At 28.1% G+C, this 21689-nt stretch overlaps 6 protein-coding genes across 6 annotated transcripts; 4 read left to right on the forward strand and 2 right to left on the reverse strand.

The window, feature by feature from the left end:
• Positions 1-4739: 4739 nt before the first annotated feature.
• On the reverse strand, positions 4740-6293 carry GO595_003746 (CAMK family protein kinase; the record flags this gene model as incomplete). Its single annotated transcript, XM_067916801.1, has 2 exons — positions 4740-5621; positions 5706-6293. The coding sequence occupies 2 exons, from the start codon at positions 6291-6293 to the stop codon at positions 4740-4742; spliced, it is 1470 nt and encodes a 489-aa protein (XP_067776033.1).
• A 1214-nt stretch (positions 6294-7507) lies between these two features.
• Positions 7508-9961, reverse strand: GO595_003747 (uncharacterized protein; the record flags this gene model as incomplete). The annotated part of the gene is made up of 1 exon (XM_067916802.1): positions 7508-9961. The coding sequence occupies one exon, from the start codon at positions 9959-9961 to the stop codon at positions 7508-7510; it is 2454 nt and encodes an 817-aa protein (XP_067776034.1).
• Positions 9962-10159: 198 nt separating this feature from the next.
• Positions 10160-11179, forward strand: GO595_003748 (Pab1p; the record flags this gene model as incomplete). The annotated part of the gene is made up of 1 exon (XM_067916803.1): positions 10160-11179. The coding sequence occupies one exon, from the start codon at positions 10160-10162 to the stop codon at positions 11177-11179; it is 1020 nt and encodes a 339-aa protein (XP_067776035.1).
• Positions 11180-11339: 160 nt separating this feature from the next.
• On the forward strand, positions 11340-11780 carry GO595_003749 (putative Impact family protein; the record flags this gene model as incomplete). The annotated part of the gene is made up of 1 exon (XM_067916804.1): positions 11340-11780. The coding sequence occupies one exon, from the start codon at positions 11340-11342 to the stop codon at positions 11778-11780; it is 441 nt and encodes a 146-aa protein (XP_067776036.1).
• Positions 11781-19802: 8022 nt separating this feature from the next.
• On the forward strand, positions 19803-20300 carry GO595_003750 (COMM domain-containing protein 8-like; the record flags this gene model as incomplete). Its single annotated transcript, XM_067916805.1, has 1 exon — positions 19803-20300. The coding sequence occupies one exon, from the start codon at positions 19803-19805 to the stop codon at positions 20298-20300; it is 498 nt and encodes a 165-aa protein (XP_067776037.1).
• Positions 20301-20802: 502 nt separating this feature from the next.
• Positions 20803-21312, forward strand: GO595_003751 (Eukaryotic initiation factor 4E family protein; the record flags this gene model as incomplete). Its single annotated transcript, XM_067916806.1, has 1 exon — positions 20803-21312. One exon carries the CDS (start codon positions 20803-20805, stop codon positions 21310-21312), a length of 510 nt encoding a protein of 169 aa, XP_067776038.1.
• Between the last annotated feature and the right edge of the window lie 377 nt (positions 21313-21689).

Raw genomic sequence — 21689 nt, forward strand, 5'->3', positions numbered from 1 at the left:
TAAATTTTTTATCAAATTATTATATCACTCTTAATGTGATGTATTTATATACAAACTATATTAAAATGCATATAATGCTCTCATTAAATACTGAACTTTTTACATTAGTTAATTGTTATAGGTCATGTTATGAAGAGACTTCAAACGATACAAACTATGAAATTATAGATCTTCTTAACTTTATTCATGATCGGGAAAATTTAAAATTAGTCGAAAGTGATATAAAAAACATTAGCACATTTTTAGTACCTTTTATGCAAACAATAATACCAATTGTAAAGGAAATGCTTGAAATGAAATCTGTTTCAAAATATTTTTGTTTAAGTGAAAATCCAGACACATCAATAGATTCAGATTCATTTATTCAACTTAATTATATAATATTAATTCATTTCTATGACATATGTGAATGGATTTTATTTTTCGGCATATCATCTCCACAATGTCTAACTGGTGATTCAAAACTTTTAGAAGGATTCAAAAGTGTTTTCCAAAATATATTAACTGTTCATATTTATGGAAGTCTTTATATTGATGCTAAAACATTATTTTCTTCTTTTAAGAAATATAAAGACAAAAAAGTTGATATTGATATTTCTTTCTTTGAAAACGCAGAAAATTTCTATATAAAATCTAAAGAGAATTATAAAAATAAAAGAAAAAGTCTTACGAACGAAATTTATTACTTTATTTCAGCATGTAATGCAGATATATCAATATCATGTTCAAAATATGTTATTGCTTTAAGTTTGATGGGACTTGCTGCATTTGAAATTAAGAATGTTTTTAGGATAAAAACACGAAAACCAACAATTATTTCATTTGATTCGGATATTTCGGAATTATTATATTTATATTCTAAATTAACGTCAATATATTTAAGATTAGTTCCAGATCTTCAAAGATTTTTTGTATATAATATTCGTGAATTTGATATTCCATCCCTTGAATCTTTAATGAATTCTTTTGCGATTCCAAAAGAAATACATGAATCAATGCAAATTCTAATAAAAGGATTAAGTTGTGTAGATATAAGTGATTTTGATAAAGGTATAACATATGATTTATCTTCTTGTTTATCATTATTACATTCAATATGTGATCATTTTTCAAAATTTTCTAAAAGCTCTGGAACAAGTCATTTAACACAACTTTTTAATCTTTTATCAGGAATCAGTTTTAGAGTTAATTTATTTCAAAGTACATTCCAAAACATTGTACAAATATCAAAGATTGGAACATTATGGGCTCATTTAGATTCATTTCATGCGATTTCAAAAGAAATCAATGGAAATAATGCTCGATATAATATTGTTGTTTTACAACTTTGTCATTATCATTCTATAGATAATTCGGCAATTTCGGAAGTTACATTTTTAGCAGATACCATAGAAAAGCATTATCAAAAAATGTTGAGACAAATAATAAGATCAATTAAGGAATGGTGTAACTTTATTATTAATTCAAATTATTTTGAACTTAGGAAACAAGTAAAAAGTTTTGGTTTATATAATATGAATAATAATGTAAACCAACCAAGAAAAGAATTATTTGCCATAAATAAAGTAGCACAAAAACTTTCAAGCACATTAATTTTTGCTAAAGAATTTGGAATAATAAGAATATGTAATAAAGAACATAATATATTACAAGAAATTATTCCCGAAATCTCAATATTAATTGATCAATGTATTCCTCAAGATAAAGTTTTCCCTGCATATATAATAATGAAAAAATTAGAATTACCAAGATGGATAGCACAACTTATTTCATCTTCGAGTTCTATTTCATTTTCAAAAATATTTAATAAAAACCTTCAAGAATTACTTAATCCAGAAAGAAAGTTTTTAGAAAAATATTGTAATACATTTAACCTAATTGCTCAACAACTAATGTATCCAAATGTTTATTATAGTATTACACAAGAAATGTTCTTAATTGTTCCAGGTAAAGAACAAAATATTAATGAACAAATAAAATTATTAATAAGTAAAACAGCTTTAGTATCACTTCAAAAAATTATTCACCAAAATGGATTTGATGAAATAATTAAATCGCTTGATACAATAGTTAAAACACGTATCAAATCAGTGATTGATTTTCTTTTAAAAATAATGAAAGGTAATTCCAAAGATTATGAAAGTGGTTATGCATCTTTTTCAGATTCAGAATCATTTTTAATTGAAATTTTAAATCTTTCTTTAATCCTTAAGTTTAGAAAAACAATTTCGAAATATGCATCAAAAGAAATTCCTGAACCACATAATGATGAAAGTTTAATGTATATACTTGGAAATATTTCTGGAAGTAATGAAATATTTCCTGATGATTTAAATTCTAGATATAAATGTTTACAAGTAATAGCTTCTTTGTTTTCTATACAATATTGGGAAAACTTTGAATATGATACATATAATGATTGTATTAAAGATAACTCACATTTAATTGGATTAGTTTTAGATTTATTATGTGGATATGGTATACATCTTAAAAAAATAACTAAATCAATTGAATTTTATGAAAATTTTTTTGGTTATTTCGTTATTAGTATTATCGCAGGAAAAGATCATTTTAAAACTAATAAGAAAATTAATTTCCCAAGTGTAACACTTTTAATAATCGCTGATCATATTGTTAAATCATCTGTTTATGCGAACTATTCAGCAATGGTAGGACATATTTCATATCAATTGGTGAGAACAATTTATACAGGAAAATTTGATATATATGAGAAAGAATTAAAGGAACCTCCAGCAACCCCAAAATCAAAGATACGAAATTAAAAATTATTTTATTTTATTCGTTTTATTATTCAAAAAAATCTGTAAATGAACTATTAATGTGTAAATTTTGTGTCGGATAAGAATTAACAGTTTGCATTTGTAATGATTTGGGTATAAATGAATCTGTTGGAAATTTGTTTGATATGGAAATAATCTCTGTTGCATTGTCCTTGAAAAACCGTTCAATCGCTTCAGACGTTGCAGAATTGGAAAGCTCATCAAGATTATGAAGTTCACTTTCTCGTTGTTTAGCAAGTGTTAATATCTCTTCTTGTTGGCGTTTAAGAATGTTGTTGCATTGAATGTAATAACGTCTGTTTATTTCTGAACATCTTGATTTAGAACTTTTTTGGAGTTTTTCTTCTGCTTTTAATTTAATCTGAGATGCTTCATCAAATTTCCCACTTTGAGATAATATTTTAGCTGTTGTTATTGTGTTTTCATATTCAATTTCTGCAAAATTATTGACATATTCTCTTTCTTCTTTCCATAAATTAATGGCATCTTCAAGCTCAGACCTATGCCTGCTTTGCATTTTTAGAAAAATCTGTTGATATTCAAGAATTACTTGGATCTTTGAATCTCGAATACGCTTATTGTATTTGTTACAAGTTGTCTTTAAAGCTAATGATAGATTTTGTTTTTTCTTAAAGTATTTATAAACATTTTTTGAAAGATATATCTCATCTTGATAATTTTGTAAAATAGAAATTTGTTGGTGATATTTTTTAGCAGCCGCAAAATCGCCTTTTTCGATCGCCTTTTCCATCATTTCTTTTGCTTCTTTGGGCATTTTTGGCGAGTTTTGCTGCAAAAAGGACATAATTTTATGTACGTTAAAATCTCTAATAAACGGTCGTATGTTTATCATAGCATTAGAAAAAATATAGAATGAAACTCATATGGGTTGTTTAAACAACTGCTACTGGCTTCAATAAGCAGTACAAAATATTATGAAACCAATAATATATTTAAACATTTTGAATTATTTCAATCTAAAATGTATAAATTAATACATGCAATAAAAGATATTTATTTTTGCCTTTTATGACAGTTTATAATCGAAGTGATTTGATATCAAATTTGGATTATTCCAATATATGACTTTTATTTGTGTAAATTGAATATTTCGAAATTTGATCAAAAAATTATTTCATAATTTTTTGATTATTTATACATATTAATATGCACAATAACATTGCTAAGTATGCTATTAGGTTTTTTCTATAATAAATATTATTGATTTTGAGGAAAGGTACATTTATTATGAAAATTTACATGCCAAAAGATCATCAAGACTCTAAAAACTCACCCTTTTTTTTCTTTAAAATTTTATATAAGAATTTATATATACCAAATTTTATTAATTTGAAAAGTGTACAAATTTCTTTGCTGAGTTCCGAGAAAAAGTAGTATTTTGCACATCATTATAAAAAACGTGATTTATTATTCAAATATTTTTACGGTTCTAAACTTTTTAGATGGAAAATAATCGTTGGTAGAAGAAAATATGTTATACATGCATATTATAATAAAATATTGTGCTTAGAAAAGAAAGACGAAAAAAATTAAAGATTTAAGCAGCTGCTTTGGCGGTGATCTCAATAAATTAATGAAATATTATTCTTATCGATCTCCAGAGTCAATAAAAAAGAAAATAACAAGAATGAACGTTAAGTAAAATTCTTAACTTTACTTGACTATTTTTTGTGATAATAATTGGTCTGGAAAATAACTCATTTAACTGAATATCACAAAAAGTAAAAAACTGTCGTTGTAATTTATACAACGATTCAAATTATTTGAAAGAATCAAGCCGCAAAATTTATGCAACGGTTTTCATCGATTTTACCACAATTTGTTTCAAAAAGAATGATAAAGCCGTTTAGCATTCAATTTCGGGAAACTTTTTCAGATGCCTTACTTGGTGACTTCATTGTTTCTTAATTTCGTTTTTTATTCATGCCCCGCTGCCATAACTTCTCTTATTCTCTGGTAAATTATATCCTGGTCCTCTTGTGACTCACATCCTATCATCTGTACATGAACATCGATTGCCTCTGGTGCACAGTAGTACATATCAAACACAATATATGTTTCCTTATCGTTTTTCGCGATGATCTGCATATCGTTTGGATGGAAAAATATGTATCTCAGCTGATTTAAAACGATCTGTATCTGCGACGCCAGTAATACAAGAGGTACATTTGCGGGACCCAAAATTTCGTTAGATTCAAAGTTGGGGCCAAACATTATTGGGTCATTCATTGCCCATGGCGCCGCATGTGCCAATGAAAATCCGTCAGGTGTCGGCGATTCTGTCGTTCTACGCCTCCTACGCCCGAGGTTTGCTTGGTAGAATGTACCTTTGTCTGATGTGAACTCAACTGGAGCATCTTGAAAATCATCATGGATAATCTGTGAAACAGCACACTCCCATGGAAGGTCTTGATATGATACCTTTCGAGAGAGCATCATGACAAAGATCTTTACGGGGTTATTTTCTTCGATTACCAATGACGAATTAATTTCAGATTCTGTGAGACCTATCTTCGTAAGAAGGCCAAAGACATCTGGAGGAATCGTGGCGGGGTTGATGGGGTAAGAAAAGTCAGCATATGGAATGGGAGAAGGAACAACATATGTTGATGGAAGACCTTGGCGAAAAGCGACGTGGTTCTTGATTTCGGCTATGGTTATACGTTTGTCAGGATCAACAGTCATCATCCTGCGAATAAGGTCTTTGATATTTGGATGGAAATCTGGCATATGAAAATAACCTTTTTTGACTTTGGCAAGAAGACTACGGATCGATGGGTCATCAAACGGTAAATATCCCTATGTGTTAGTTGTTGTAATTAATCATTTTCACGAGTGAAAATGATTATAAAAACATACTGCAAGAAGAGCAAATAATATAACGCCTGCGCTCCAAATATCTGCGCGGCGGCCATCATATGGAACTCCTCGTACAACTTCTGGAGCTGCATAGTGAGGAGAGCCACATGAAGTTTCTGCGATATTTTCTTTCATCCAACGAGCAAAACCAAAATCTGCTATCTTAATTTGTCCATTACCATCAATCAGAATATTTTCTGGTTTGAGATCTCTATGACAAATTGAATGAGAATGCAAATAATCAATACCATAGATTATTTGTCGGAAAATATTGAGAGCTTCGCTTTCCTGAAGAGACTGAGAACGAACGAGATAATCAAAAAGCTCTCCATTCTCGGCATACTCAAGAACAAGATGAAGATGCCTTGAACTTTCAAGGACTTCCTTCAACTTAAGTATATGAGGATGGTCCATTAGCTTCATTAGAGCTATTTCTCGGTGTATTTTCTTTTCAAGATTCGGTTTGTGTGCAAAATGAGATTTTTTAATGATTTTTATAGCAACTAATTCTTCTGTCTGGCAGTGCTGTGCAAGCTTTACCTTGCTTGTAGAACCAGACCCAAGTGTTTGTAAAAGAATATAATTGCCGATTTTTTCTGATTGATGTGACATAAAAATATGTAAAAAGTGACACTTTATTTCACCAAGTGAAATCATTTTCAATTGGAATAAATTTGTCGAGAAATTTTTTGAGTAAAGCAATTTGAAACAGTTTAGAAATTTGATTTATTGAAATTTATAAAGCATTGATTATTCCATCAGACTATCAAAATAAATTTTAGAGTGACTCAAAATTCCAATAAAAATTCAAAACTGAAGAAAATTCAATCTACGGTTACTGGCGTTCCGAACCTCTTGATTTTGTAGATTTTTTTTTCCTGCTTTCATTTTTTTTATATGATTCAACTCAATACATAAATAATATTTATGTGCATTCCTAATTTACAAATTAGAATTTGAATTAAGAATTCAAATTAAAGATATGTTTTTCATATCGAATCCAATTAGAGCACTTGCTCCTAACCAAATACATTATTAGTAGTGTTTCTTGTGTGTCGTTTTATATAATTTTTAAAGAAAAAATCCTAAATACTCAGAATCAAAAACTGAAATGTACAGTCAAAATGTCAAAAATATTAACATGGTGAAATAGCAATGATGGTTTAAAAGCTTTGATCGAAAAATTTTATAGAATCGTAAATGAGAATGTAAAAGAAGATCAATTTTCATTGAGAAGTTGGTTTTTTGAACTCTTCATTTAAATGAAAATATTATGCAAATAGCAAAATTAATTATTGATAAAATTGATACAAATTACCCATTTTCGTTTAATTTAATCATTATTCATATGATATGCATTTTGATTGGTATATGAAACAATGATTCTGACATATAGTTAAGGTTTTTAAAAGAAATTAAAATGTTTGAAACTGATACAAAAATGTCTTATTTATTAGCATATTTAATATATAGAAAAAATATCAATGAAACAAGATATATTATTAATAATTTACTTGAATATGGTTTTAATCAAAGCTCATAAATAATATAATTTCACATGATTATAATCATGTTGAATTACTTCTTGAACAAAAAGGAATTGATATAAATACTAAAATAAATTATTTGTTTTATTTAATCTTTATTTTAATAATTTGATGTTTGCAAATTATATTTGGAAATTATTTAAAATATTTAAAACAGCACTAATGATTGCATATATAAAGGTTATACAGAAATTGTTAAATTATTACAATAACTTAGAAGATATGATATCATACATGTATATGTTTTTAAATATAAAAGAAATTTCATAAAAAAATTATTTATTTAGCTTCATGATGTTTCTTCTTTCTGTGCTTTTTTTCACCATTTTTCTTCGCTTTTTCATCACCTTTATTTGTGAATTCATTTTGTAAAATTTTGACAACTTCATCAACATTTTCAACACCTTTTGTCAATGTTGGAATTGTTGGTGGACGTCTACCATTCGCTGGTCTTGGTGAGCGCCTCACTGTTTTCACCGTATCGGGATTGTAAACGAGGTTATCGTTAGCGGTTTGGGGCATCCCATAACGTTCCTCAAGTTCTGAAATAAGTTCAGAATTATCGTTGACTTTTTCACTTGAACTTTCAGAAGAAGATTTTGAATTTTCTTCGATTTTTGGTGGTTTGATCTCTTCTTCCTTTTCATCATTTGTTTGCTTGATTTCGATTTTCTCACCATCAGAACTAAGTGATATCACGTTTTCATGTTGTGGCGTTTCTTCTTTTTCTTCTTCTTTCGTTTGATTGATTTCAATTTTTTCTTCATCAGAGCTGAATGATATTATATTATCTTTTTGTGGAATTTTTATTTCTGGTTTTTCTCCATCTGAAGAACTTGAAGAAATTTTTTGCGGAATTACTTCTTTAGTTTGCTTTGTCTCGATTTTCTCATTATCGGAAGAACTTAAAGAAATCAAATTTTCTTTTTGTGGAATTTCTTCTTTAACGATTTGTTTAATTTCTGGTTTTTCTCCATCTGAAGAACTTAAGGAAATTTTTTGTGGAATTACTTCTTTAGTTTGCTTTGTTTCGACTTTCTCATTATCAGAAGAACTTAAAGAAATCAAATTTTCTTTTTGTGGAATTTCTTCTTTAATGATTTGTTTAATTTCTGGTTTTTCTTCGTCTGAAGAACTTAAAGAAATCAAATTTTCTTTTTGTGGAATTTCTTCTTTTTTAATTTGTTTAATTTCTGGTTTTTCTTCGTCTGAAGAACTTGAAGAGATTTTTTGTGGAATTACTTCTTTAGTTTGCTTTGTCTCGATTTTCTCATTATCAGAAGAACTTAAAGAAATCAAATTTTCTTTTTGTGGAATTTCTTCTTTTTTAATTTGATTGATTTCGATTTTTTCTTCATCAGAACTGACGGATATTAAGTTTTCCTTTTGAGGTATTTTGGTTGGCTTATCATCAGAAGAAGAACTTAAAGAAATTACATTTTCTTTTTGTGGAACTTCTTCTTTAGTTTCGACTTTCTCATCATCAGAAGATAATGAGAATGAAATTACGTTTTCCTTTTGTGGAATTTCTTCTTTGTTTTGATTGATTTCAATTTTCTCTTCATCTGAAGAACTCGATGAAATTAAAATTTCTTTTCTTGGAATAATTTCAATTGTTTTCTTGGTGAAAACTTTTTCTTCGTCAGAAGAACTTAATGAAATTAAGTTTTCTTTTCGTGGTATTTCTTCAATTGTTTGTTTTACATCAATTTTTTCTTCATCTGAAGAAGTTGAAATAATTTTTTGTATTTTCTTTATTGTAATTTTTTCTTTGACTGATGATGACGATGAACTTTTAACTTTTTCTTCCTTATCTATTTCAAATAAACTTAAATCTAAATCATTTTCATCACTTATGTCTTTCTTATGCGTTTGTGATTCTGGTAATATATCAACAATTTCACTAACAATACGTTGTATTTGATACTTTTTGGGTATAATTTTTTGAACTTGTTCAAATAAACATAACACACTTGAAATTTGAAGGTTTCGCTTTGGCCGTTTTTTCATTTCAGAAGAAGATGAAGAATCAGATTCAATGATACGCTTTGGTGAAGGTGCCCTTTTAATTTGATGCCTTGAAGTGTTTTTATAATTGTGCAAATCTTCGTTATCGCTCGAAGAATTCTTGTGCGCACTTTTCAATGGGCGTTGATCGTTATGAGAACGTTTACTCTTTGATTGAGTTTGATGAGGCGAATAAATTTGTTTTTTGAGCATTAAAATCTGCTTATCAGTAAGGAATGCTGAGTCTCCGAGATTTGATCCAGTATATATGTCTTGGAAAATAATCAAAGTTGTGAACAATCCTTTGAGTTCTTTCTCACTTCTGAATGCTGAATTACTTCCGAAAAATGAAAGCCTAAATAATTGAAATAGATTGTCTGTGGAAACAGTAGTGACCGTGTTCAAAAACTTTGTAAGATACTGGATAGTTCTAAAGGAACCAGCATATATGCCAACCAATGTATTTCTATAAAGCTTTGCTGCTCCATGTGCTCTTATAGAAACTTTAATTGCAAGGAGCTTTGTTAATGTTGGTTCGGTAATTAATGGTTGTTTTTTAGTGATAGTGTTTAAATATTGAATTAGTGTATTTGACAATAAAGGAATACTCATGAAAGGTTCCCAGTCACTTATTCGCCCATTGTTAAATAAATTTACTAAATCTTGGTATTGCTCTTCATCAAATAAATCTCTTTTAAATAAATTCCTACTTGATGCAGCACCCATTTCTTCTAATTTTTTAACAAGAGATTCAACAATGTATGGTATTCTTCCATGGTAGAAATTGATTGGCTTTGAGAAAAATCGCTCCATTTTAATGTTTAATTTGAGTTGACTTCGTTTTCGTGACTTTTTGAATGATGTGGTTTAATGCCGGTTTACTGCACCAAAAATTAAATGGAAAAATAATTTTTTTTTTACAAAATGCAAGAAACCAGCAATGTCATCCATATCACAGGTATTCAAACAGGAACTACACATGAAGAAATTGCTGAATTTCTTAAGCCTGCAGGAAAAATTTCGAAAGTTGATTTTATTCCAAATACAAATAAAGCTAACGTTGTTTTTGTCGACAGTAAATCCACAGATTATTGTTTAAATATTCTAAATCATTCATATTATAAGGAAAATGAAATCAAAATCTCTAGATATATTTCGTCTGATTTTAAGAAAAAGATACGTCCTTGGAAATTAAAAATCGAAAACATTCCGATAGATATTGATGTTTATCAATATTTCTCAGATTTTGGGCCAATTCACCAAATGTCTCTTCATTTTAATGAAGATAAACCCTTTGCCCATCTTCAATATTATCACGAATCATCAGCTAAGCTAGCACTTGAGGATGATAAAATGAAAGTCACAATTAAACCCAAGCCACTCATCAAATTTCCAGAAGGATCACAAATCATGGAAATCACTGGTTTACCAGAAGATATTACAGAAGACAAAGTTATGGAATTAGTTCGTCCATATGGACAAATCAAAGAAATTTATATGAATCAAAAACTTGAAAATAAATTATACACATTTGTAAATTTTGGTTCAAGACGTCAACGAAAAGCAGCAATCAGTGCCCTTGATGGAAAGAGGGTTGGGAAGTGCACAATTCATGCCGGAAGGCTTTTGGCATCATCTCCATTTCAAAGTGGTAAAAACGAAGAAAACGATTTCTTTAGACCAAAAATGGGAAAATATTACATTGAGTTTGTTGATCCACCGGATGATTTGGATGAACAAAAGTTAAGAACAATGTGTGCTGCATATGGCACTGTTTATGAAGTAAGTATCGGATCAAAATGTAATGGAATAGATTACAAATGTTCACATGTAGGATTTTCAACAAAAGGTCAGATGAGAAAAGCTTTGGCTGGTTTATCAAAGAAATTTAATGTTAAAAGATTACCAAAGTCATCACCATTCTTCCAAAAAAATGTTCAATAAAATTTACTGTTGATATCATATTTAAAAGGTATTTTTAAGTGATTCTTAACTTCTTTTAAAAAACAATTTTTTTTTTGCTTTTGAACTCGTAAAATCAAACAAACTTTCTCAGTATAACGGTTTTGATCTTTTTCACAGAAATTTAATCGTTCAATTGGTCATGTACAGTTTAGACGATCCACCAGAAATTTTTTCTGGCGAACCTTTTGTCGAGAAGAAAAGTAAGTTTCAAGCGTTTTGTGCTGCCTGTCATAATATTCAAGATGTTTGTCTATTTAGAGATACATTACTTGAAAATCCAAAAATCGAAGGTGCAACCCATAACATACTTGCCTACATAACACCAGAAGAAGAAGGATTTGATGATGACGGTGAAACTCATGCAGGAACACAAGTATTACAGATGATGCAATTAGCAGGTGCAAAGGATTGTGCTGTTATTGTGACACGTTGGTATGGAGGAATTCAGCTTCATGGTGATAGGTTTAGAATTATTACTGCTCAAGCACTAAATGTATTGAAAGCACATGGATTCATCAAACCAAAAGAAAATCAACAACAACACCCACAGAAAAAATGCGGTAAAAAGAAGGGTAAATAAAGGAATAGATTAAATTATAATGATTAGCAAATATTAATGAAATTTCATTAAAACTAACTATATTTTCTTTAAAAAATCCTTTTTATAAAAACATGTTTTCATTCATTTAAATTCATTTAATTCAAACTTAAGCGTTTTCATTCAACAATGTTATATAAGTAAAATTTATGTGTTTCTAGCTCAAGGAAAAATTTAACGTTCAACAAAATTATGAATTTTTTAATTCCAGAATATCAAAATGAAAATCTATCATTTTTTGCAAACGGGCATACGGACTTATCCCCTGTTCCCATTGTTATTAAAGGTTTTAAACTTTGGGGAGTTAAAAAATTCTTTAATGATTTAAATGTTCCATTTTATGTTGTTGCTGTTGAATGTCCTACATCTTCGACAACTTTCTACGAGGCTAAATACAACAAAAAACCTGATTTCGAAATATATGGATTTGAAGTTAAAAAAATTTCAAACAGAAATATTGTTTGCATGAGCTATGATAAACTTCTAAGCTATGGTGAAGTTATTCCTATCGAAGGTGGTGATTGGATGAGCAATGGATTTTTTTATCATTCCATGGCTGCTCTTTATTATCTTGGAATCATTCCAACAATTTCCACATTTTTATTCTCAAATCACATCACGCTTAATCAACTTGAAGAAGAAGTACAGATCCAGTACAATATAGAAGGGCCAATCAATTCAGTTCTCCCACGTTTATATAATGATGCATCATTCAATTTATCATTTTTTGGGTTTCTAGAAGATGATGACCCAAACCAAGAAGTAATCCGTCGTTATAGCAATGTCACACAAAACTCATTTGATCAATTTGGATTTTTCCCATTTGGGAGCATCAAAAATTCAATTAAGAAATTCAATTCTAAATGTTATCCAGATGCCACTAATCCTATTACCTTCACACCGAAGACATTTTTAGGTCTTAAAAATTCTCTTCATATCATTTCTGAGATTCTTATAAAAATTGGGTTTACTATTAAAGAAGAAGATTTTCAAAACTCTGTTGAACATGCACTCAGACACTATAAATCACAGCGAAAGATAAAAGAGAAATATTGTTGTAAAGAAACAATTCGGTCACTTTTGTTTGACGCGAACATTTGTGACGAAAACGGTTTAATTAAAGCAGCCGGATTTTCTGTTCGCGAAACATCACCTGTCATAAGCAAGCACATTTTTAATGACGAGAATAAAAGTTTGTACATATCTATTGATCAGTTACCATCAATGGATCTTCAAAAACAAATTCTTACAAATGATATTTACAAAAATATTGGAAACGTGAACAATTTTTTGAAGTTTATCGATGTAAAAGTGAAAAAATGTGATGAGGTAATGCACAAAATTAATTATTATATTGATTTATTGCCTGAATTAAATAAACAGGTAAAAAACCAATTGGATAAGGCTGAAGAAGATTTGGATAAAGCGCTTGATGAACAAGAAGCAACACAGGAATATCTGTTTGAGCTACATACGAAAATTGCTAACGAAAAAAGAGTCAATTTGCTATTAATGATAATTTCTGTTTTACTGGCGTTTATTTTCTTGTTTCATTTGACAAAATTGATGATATCAAAACATTGAACAAATATGTAATAAAATGTTTCTAATTTGTTTGTAATGACTTTGTTGTATAACGATCAAAAACAAACAAAAACAGACTTTAAATGGTTTACTGGCACAGCTGTGCTTGTGTCGAACAACCATGAGTTTATTACCTTGATCTGTAGTATTAAAATGATCTCTAGTACATATTGATGCTTCTTGTATCAATGATGTTTGAAATAATAAAAATAAACTGAAAAATTAATTCATGTAAATTTTCGTCATTTGCTTTATTTCGCTTATTTAAATAATCTCTTGAACATATTTATGCTGTTGGTTTTGATTGAACATAAATTTCCATCATTGTTTGATGCTCTGGATCCAGAGATAATGGATGATGGATCAATTAAAAATATTTTGACATTACCACTTTTTCAATTGATTTTGATCGTTCTCAAAAAGTGGAGTAACATTTCGAACTAAATTTATTTACTTTTTTTATCATATATTAATGGAGCCAATAAAGGGATTGATATTGATGAACTGTTTGAAAAAATTGGCGGGAAAGATGAGAAATAAAAGAAAATCAAAAAAAGATGAATTATAAATGCAACACAATTTCATGTCATCATTGGGAGACACATTGCATCAGCAAAGCCTGTTAAACGGTAAAAACATTATATAGTTAATGTTAACTTTTATGAATAATTAATAGCAAATGAATGGATTCAATATTTTATAAAATGTTTTTATCATTAATATCAATTCCTTCTTGTTCAAGAAGTAATTTAACTATTTCTGTGTGACCTTTTATAAATGCTCTCATAAGTGCTGTATAAAATAATTTAAATAATTTCCAAATATTATTTTGAAATATAAAATTATTAAAATAAATTTTTAATAAAACAAATAAATATCTTTAGCATTAATATCAATTCCCTCTTGTTCAAGAAGTAATTTAACTATTTCTGTATAACCATTCCAAGATGCTAAAATAAGTGCTGTTATAAATAATTTAAATAATTTCCAAATATTATTTTGAAATAAGAAATTATTAAAATAAATTTTGTCTTTAGCATTAATATCAATTCCTTCTTGTTCAAGAAGTAATTTAACTATTTCTGTATGACCATTCCAAGATGCATAAATAAGTGCTGTAAAAAATAATTTAAATAATTATCAAATATTATTTTGATACACCAAATTATTAAAATAAAATTGAGATAAAACAAATAAATATCTTTAGCATTAATATCAATTCCTTCTTGTTCAAGAAGTAATTTAACTATTTCTGTATGACCATTCCAAGATGCATAAATAAGTGCTGTAAAAAATAATTTAAATAATTATCAAATATTATTTTGATACACCAAATTATTAAAATAAAATTGAGATAAAACAAATAAATATCTTTAGCATTAATATCAATTCCTTTTTGTTCAAGAAGTAACTTAATTACTTCTGTTCTACCATTTTCAATTGCCAATATAAGTGCTGTATTAAATAATTTAAATAATTTCCAAATATTATTTTGAAATAAGAAATTATTAAAATAAATTTTGTCTTTAGCATTAATATCAATTCCTTCTTGTTCAAGAAGTAATTTAACTATTTCTGTATGACCATTCCAAGATGCATAAATAAGTGCTGTATAAAATAATTTCCAAATATTATTTTAAAATATCATAAAATTATTAAAATAAATATTAAATAAAACAAATAAATATCTTTAGCATTAATATCAATTCCTTTTTGCTTTAAAATGTATGTAACAAGTTCAATATTTCCTGGAGATGAAGCAAAAACTAAAATATTTTCTGGAAGTTGATTATTTTTATGGAAATATTTTACAAGAAAAATATTTCCAATTTTTACTGCTTCGTTAATGATATTTTCATTAATTTTCATTTCTTTTTTTTCTAAATATGTAAAAATTTCATAATTAAAATATGAAACGCATTTTTCTCATATTTCTTCTAAATTATTAATATCTTCAATTTTATTTTCATAAATATATTTAAATATATCATTTCGATGAAATTCAATTGCTGTTTCATATGCACCTTCAAATGATGAATGATTTTGTTCACATAAATGAATGATTTCTTCATTTCCACCTGCAACTGCATATTTACCTGTATTTTCGAGATTTGCACCATTCATAAGTAAATATTTAAAACATTTAACTGATCCAAAAAATGCTGCATAATCAATTAATGAAACATTTTCTTGATTAATAAATGAACATCTTTCATAAAGTGATGGTTCAATTGTTTGATTAAAATCAAAATTTGTTTGTGATGATATTTCTTGAAGTTTTTCTATTTCATCTTTTCGAATTATTTTCGCAAGTTCATTTGGATTATCTCCTTCTTTTATGAAATTCTTATGTAGTTCCCAATCATTCTTTGAAAGTTCTTCATAATTTGGTAAGGCACTTACAAAATTATATTCCATTAAATGAATTGATAATTTATCTTTAGACATATAATGTACAAAATAAGCACTCTGATTGTTTTTTACAATGTTTGGTTCAAGTAAATTATGTTCAATCATAGCTTCAAGAAGATAATATGATTCATTTGTCTGCTCATTATAAAGAAATCGTCCAAATATATCAAATATATTGTATTTGATTTTATTATTCTCTTCAAATGTTCTTATTTCTTTTATAATATTAAAAAATAAATCTATATTATTGTTTCTAATTACAAAAGAATAATATATCATTTGAATAATAATTAAATCATAAGATAAAGGATGGATTTCATCATAATTGTGGGTTATTAAACCTAAAGATCTAGAGAAATTTTCTTCATTCAAACTAAAAATTGCTTGATTTATTGATAGAAGTGTTTCCCAGTCGTAATGTTCCTTTGGTCTCATGTGGAAAATATTAATAACGGATATATCAATTCAAATTTGTATAAATAATCAAAAAGTGTTACAATGCAAATTGCCATTCTGCGGTTTTTGAACGATAGGGGATTTGAAAGGAAAAAGAAATGGAAATAAATTAAGATATCATTTACATTTCTTTGTGAATAATATGCATAATAAATAAAATTATTAACTTATATGTATATAAAAGATCAAAATCATATAATTACATTGTTTGCTCAATTGATACATCTAATAGGTTTTCTTCTGTTAAATTAAATATGATTTGCTCAAGATTTAACAACAATTTTATGTCAGCCGATTTATAATCACCAGCAGGATCGATTTTTCATATTTTATTATTATTATTTTGTTCCTGAGGTAAAATGAAATTATTTTTTAATTTCTGAGCTGAATTTTTCAAAAGTTTATAAAAACTGGAGATCCGCCGTTAAACATATAAATTCAATTTTCAATTCCCTATTATTTAATGGAAACAATAACCTTTTCGGAATAAATGATTCTCACGGGAAAAGGCATTATTCAATAATTCATGAAACATATCAAGAAAATATTGATTAAAAATACATTTAATTATAAATGTTTAAATAATAATCGAAATCATTTTTAATAATTTAATCCCTACTTTGAAAAATTGCTCTCAGTCACAGACAACAATGGATGACTAGACATGAATTGGCTTTCGAGATTCCTCCTTCTCTTCACCAAATACTCAGATAACACAACAACACCTACGACAATTGCAACACCTCCAACGCATAAACCCACAACTAATCCAATGTTTACGCCCTTATCTGTAATTCTTTTATCAGGTTCACATTCATATAGAATTTCACCTTTAGCAATTGTCAAATTACCAAATTCATTATCATTATATTTATATGGAACCATAACTGTTGATATGTTAACGCCATTAAAAGCATTAACATTAACTGTAGGATTATTCAAACCATAGTAATACACACATTTCAAATTAAGACAATTTTCAAAGGCATAACCTCCAATGGCTGACACTTTTTCACCGATAACCAAACTGCTCAAATTGGAGCACCCCGAAAACGAATAATTTCCAATTGAAGTTGCAGAATCAGAAATAACGAAATCCGTTAAATTACTACATTCATAAAACACATAATCATCGATATATTCCAAATCTTTTGGTAAAACAATATTCCGTAAAGAATAGCATTTCAGAAAAGCTGAATTTAAAATCGATACTTTTTCAGTTTGTGTACAAGTAACATTAATTATGTTATAACAATCAGCAAAACAAAATTCACCAATCAAAACAACGTTTGGAATATCGACTGAAATAACATTTATACAATTACGAAAAGCAGAAGAAGATAAAGTCGAAACATTATTAAAATCTATTTGCATTAAATTACGACAATTTTGAAATGCTGATTGATATATCTCGATAACATTATTTAAGTTAATTTCAGTCAAGTTAATGCAATTATAAAATGATGATTCATATATTTGTGTTATTGAGTTTGGAATTGCATTTAATGTTAATTTCTCACATTGATAAAATGCATATTTTGGTATGTATTTAATGTTTTCACAAAGGAATTCAATTGTTTCTAAGTTGATACAATATGAAAATATTCCTTCGGCATTTAATTCATTAATTGTTGATGGTAATACTATTGATGTTAAACTTTGGCAATATGAAAATGCAAAATTATTTATAGTTTGAAGTTTAGAATTGAATTTGACTTCTTTTATACTTTGACAATAATAAAATGCATATTTTTTAATTGTTTGAAGCTCATTAGGAATATTAATTGTTGTTAAATTACTACATTCATAAAATGAATATTTACCAATTGTTGTGATTTGATTTGGTAAATTAATATTCGATAATTTCCAACATTGATAGAATGAATGCGAATGAATATGATTCAGTGTTTCACTATTAATTGTAACTGTTTCTAAGCTTTTACATTGATAAAATAAATATGATGAAATTTCATTGACATTCTTTGGTATTGTAATTGATGTTAATTTGGAACATTTCAAAAATGCATTTTCTGAAATGGTTCGGATGTTATCATTAAGTTGAATTGTTTCTAAATTGTTGCAGTTTTGGAACGCTCCAATGCCAATGTATGTAACTGAATTTGGTATCGTAAGAGTTGTAAGTTTTGGACATGAAGAAAATGCATACCCATTAATTTTGATGGTCTTTTCACCAATTGGAAATGTTGTTAAAGAATCACAGGATGAAAACGCTGAATCTGGAATTTCAGTAAGTGAGTTTCCTTCAATATTTATGGTGGATAAACTTTGGCAAAGGAAAAAGATACCTCGACCAATAGTTGTAATAGTTTTTGGAAGAGTAATTGTGTTTAATGATGTGCAAGAAAATGAATAATCACCGATAGCCGTCACTTTTTGACCGATGGAGACCGTTAACAATGATGTACATTTATAAAATGCATAATTCCCAATGGTTTCAATGTTTTCTATTACAAAATTAGTGATCTTTGCACACCCAAAAAAGGCAGAGTTGCCAATTGCTGTGATATTATTTGGAATTGTGATGTTTTCTAAATTGATACAACCAGAAAACATAAGATCTTCAATAGATTTCATGTTTTCTCCTTCAAATGTTACTGTTACTAAGTTTTGACATTTTCTAAAAGCACCTTCACCAATAGATAATACTGAACTTGGGATTGTAAAGTTTTTTAAATTGGGACAAAAAGCAAAAGAATATTCCCCTAATGTTTCTATTTCGCCCTTAAAAATGACTGTTGATAAATTAAGGCAAGAAAAAAAAGATGAATTTCCTATTGATCTTGCTGCTTGATTTACAGTAACTGTCTTTAACATATTCCATCCGCTAAATGCATGGTCTGTAATGCTTGTAACATCATTGAAAAACTGAAGATGTTCGGTTTGATTTTTATATTCTGTGAAAGTTCCGAGTACAAAATCATAGTCATCTATAACCAAAGTTTTGTTGTCATCAAAAAAGATATGGAGTGAGTATGTTGAAATAAAAAATAATGCTAGCATCGATTTTTTGGAATTTTGTCAATTGAGGCGCTTTTAATAAAAACAGACTTTGTCAATTATATTCTTAGAAATTTAACGGTTTTATTGAAATCTAAGAAACGATACATCGTTCCATTTTGGTGTTCTGACATGTCGGATACCAATTGTATGTATAAATGGTTGAACAGAGTTCCCACAATCCATTCTATATCGATCAAAAAAAATTCAACACCATTTATGAAAACTTTACATAAAATTGAATAATTTCTAATCTGAAACATTTTGGTGGATTTATTTGTCAGTTATTACATTAGGGGTATTATTAATTCGCTCTGTAGAAAAACTTAAAAATGTTTACTAATTCTTTTATATGATTTTTGAAATCAATTGGTTGAATGCATTTCTCAAAATAAGAATTTTTTAATACTTATGCACATAAATCCAAACTCGCTTCTTTTATAAGCTAAGCGAAAGGTTTAATTATTTGATTATTGTCCTCAGTAACAACTTCCTTAGGTTGCCTTTGGAAAATGTCACTTTTGTGCATTCACAATGGGTGCGCTCAAATTTCTTTCTTCTTGCAAAAAGCCTGCTGTAGAACTTTTCAGAGAAATAATAACAAAAATGATGACTGGAGATCAATCACCTGTCGATTCTTTAACACCTCAACAAAGTGAAAAATTGATCACAACAATCAAATACTTAGCAGGAAAAACAAACGAAGAACGTACATCAATTCTATCAGAGCTCGAATGCCCAACCCCAGACCAAGTGGCTCAATTAATTCAAGCCTATGCACCTGCATTAGAAACAAATCAACCAATTCATCAACTTGTAGATTTTGATTGGTCGGCTTCTGTAATTCTTGGCACAAGTAATATATCAAATATCAAAGAACCTATTTGTACATTCAAGTTTGATGTTGAAGAAAATGTCAAAGGAAAAACTGAAATCAACACACACACAATCGAATTGACTATCGAAGAAGCGGAACGACTCCTTGAGCAAATTGAGACAGCAAGAGCTTCACAAACTTCATTGCTCAAATAATCATAATTCATAAACAAGTATTAAAAAAAATCATTTGCATTGATAAACAGTGAAGCTAATCTAGCTTAAAAAAGCTTTTTTAATTCTTTAATACACTAATTACAAAAAATATGAAAAAATTTTTTTCTCTAGATGTAAAATCCTATTGCATAGGATTTCCTTGTGACGTATCAATGATTTTTCAAGTTGAATTCTATAACTTAGCCAGTCTCTAAGGTAACAGAAATTCAGAAAAAACTTGTTGAAGTTTATTACTTATCGTTTCATATAAAAAGTGGATATTGTGTGTTTTATTTTTTAAAATGAATGCAAATTAATCGTTTCCTTATCTTGGTTGTTAGTCAAGAAAATATTGCTTAGGGTACCCCGTATCGGCGGTTTCCTCAAGGCCAAATAAATGAGTTCTGCAAAAACCACTTGCCCTCATTTAATTCAAGACAAAGGAATCGATTTTCATGATCTATCAACTGTATGGACATTCTTTTATCTAATTCCAAACCGAATGAATGCAAGCGGAGCAGATTGGAAGAATTTTCTTAAAGAACTTCATAAATTCGGAACATTCGAAGATTACTGGGCTATAATCAATACAATAGAACCAGCCTCAAGACTTCAAAAGGGCTGTCGTTACTACATTTTCAAAAATGAAAAAGAAAAACAAATCCAACCTTTATGGGAAGATGAAGCCAATCTTGGCGGATACGAAATATTTGGTGACTATCCTAACCAAGAAGAAGGTAAAAGAGGCCCTGCTAAGAGCAATGTTAAAAGTCAAGAAGATTGGATCAATTTGACCATAAGCATTTTGGGTAACATCTTTAAACATGTTGAATATATTAACGGCGTTGAATTTAACTGTAGAGGACCACGAAATAAGGTTGGAATTTGGACTCGTAAAATTGAAGATGAGACAATCTTCAATGAAATCAAAGCAGAACTTCAAAGCGTACTCGTAAATTGTAGCTCTATTGGTCATTCAATAATTGAACTTAAAGAAGATAATCCTAAATAAATGATAACTTGACTTAATTAATTCTTGCAAAAATTAATTCTTTGTACATTTGATCTTTGTTCAAATAGTAAAAAAAATTTAGTTATTGTTTTTTCAATTGTATTTTACCTACTTCGTTTCATCGATTGAGTGTGGAATAATTAATATAATTTTTTGATTAATTTATCTCATATGATTCCCTTAGAGCTCTAAGGGATACACAACACATGCCAAAATTGTAATAGATTTTTATTTATTTCTTCTTCTTGAATTAATTTAATAATTTGAAAAAAAATAATATTCAAATTCTTTTTGCACTACAAAAAAATTACATTTATCTTTTGATTATCAAAATGAAATAACTATATCATTTGTTCAAGTGAGATATCAATATTCAT

Source organism: Histomonas meleagridis (genome assembly GCF_020186115.1).
Source record: "Histomonas meleagridis strain 2922-C6/04-10x chromosome Unknown contig_23, whole genome shotgun sequence".
In the NCBI taxonomy this organism is placed as follows: domain Eukaryota; phylum Parabasalia; order Tritrichomonadida; family Dientamoebidae; genus Histomonas; species Histomonas meleagridis.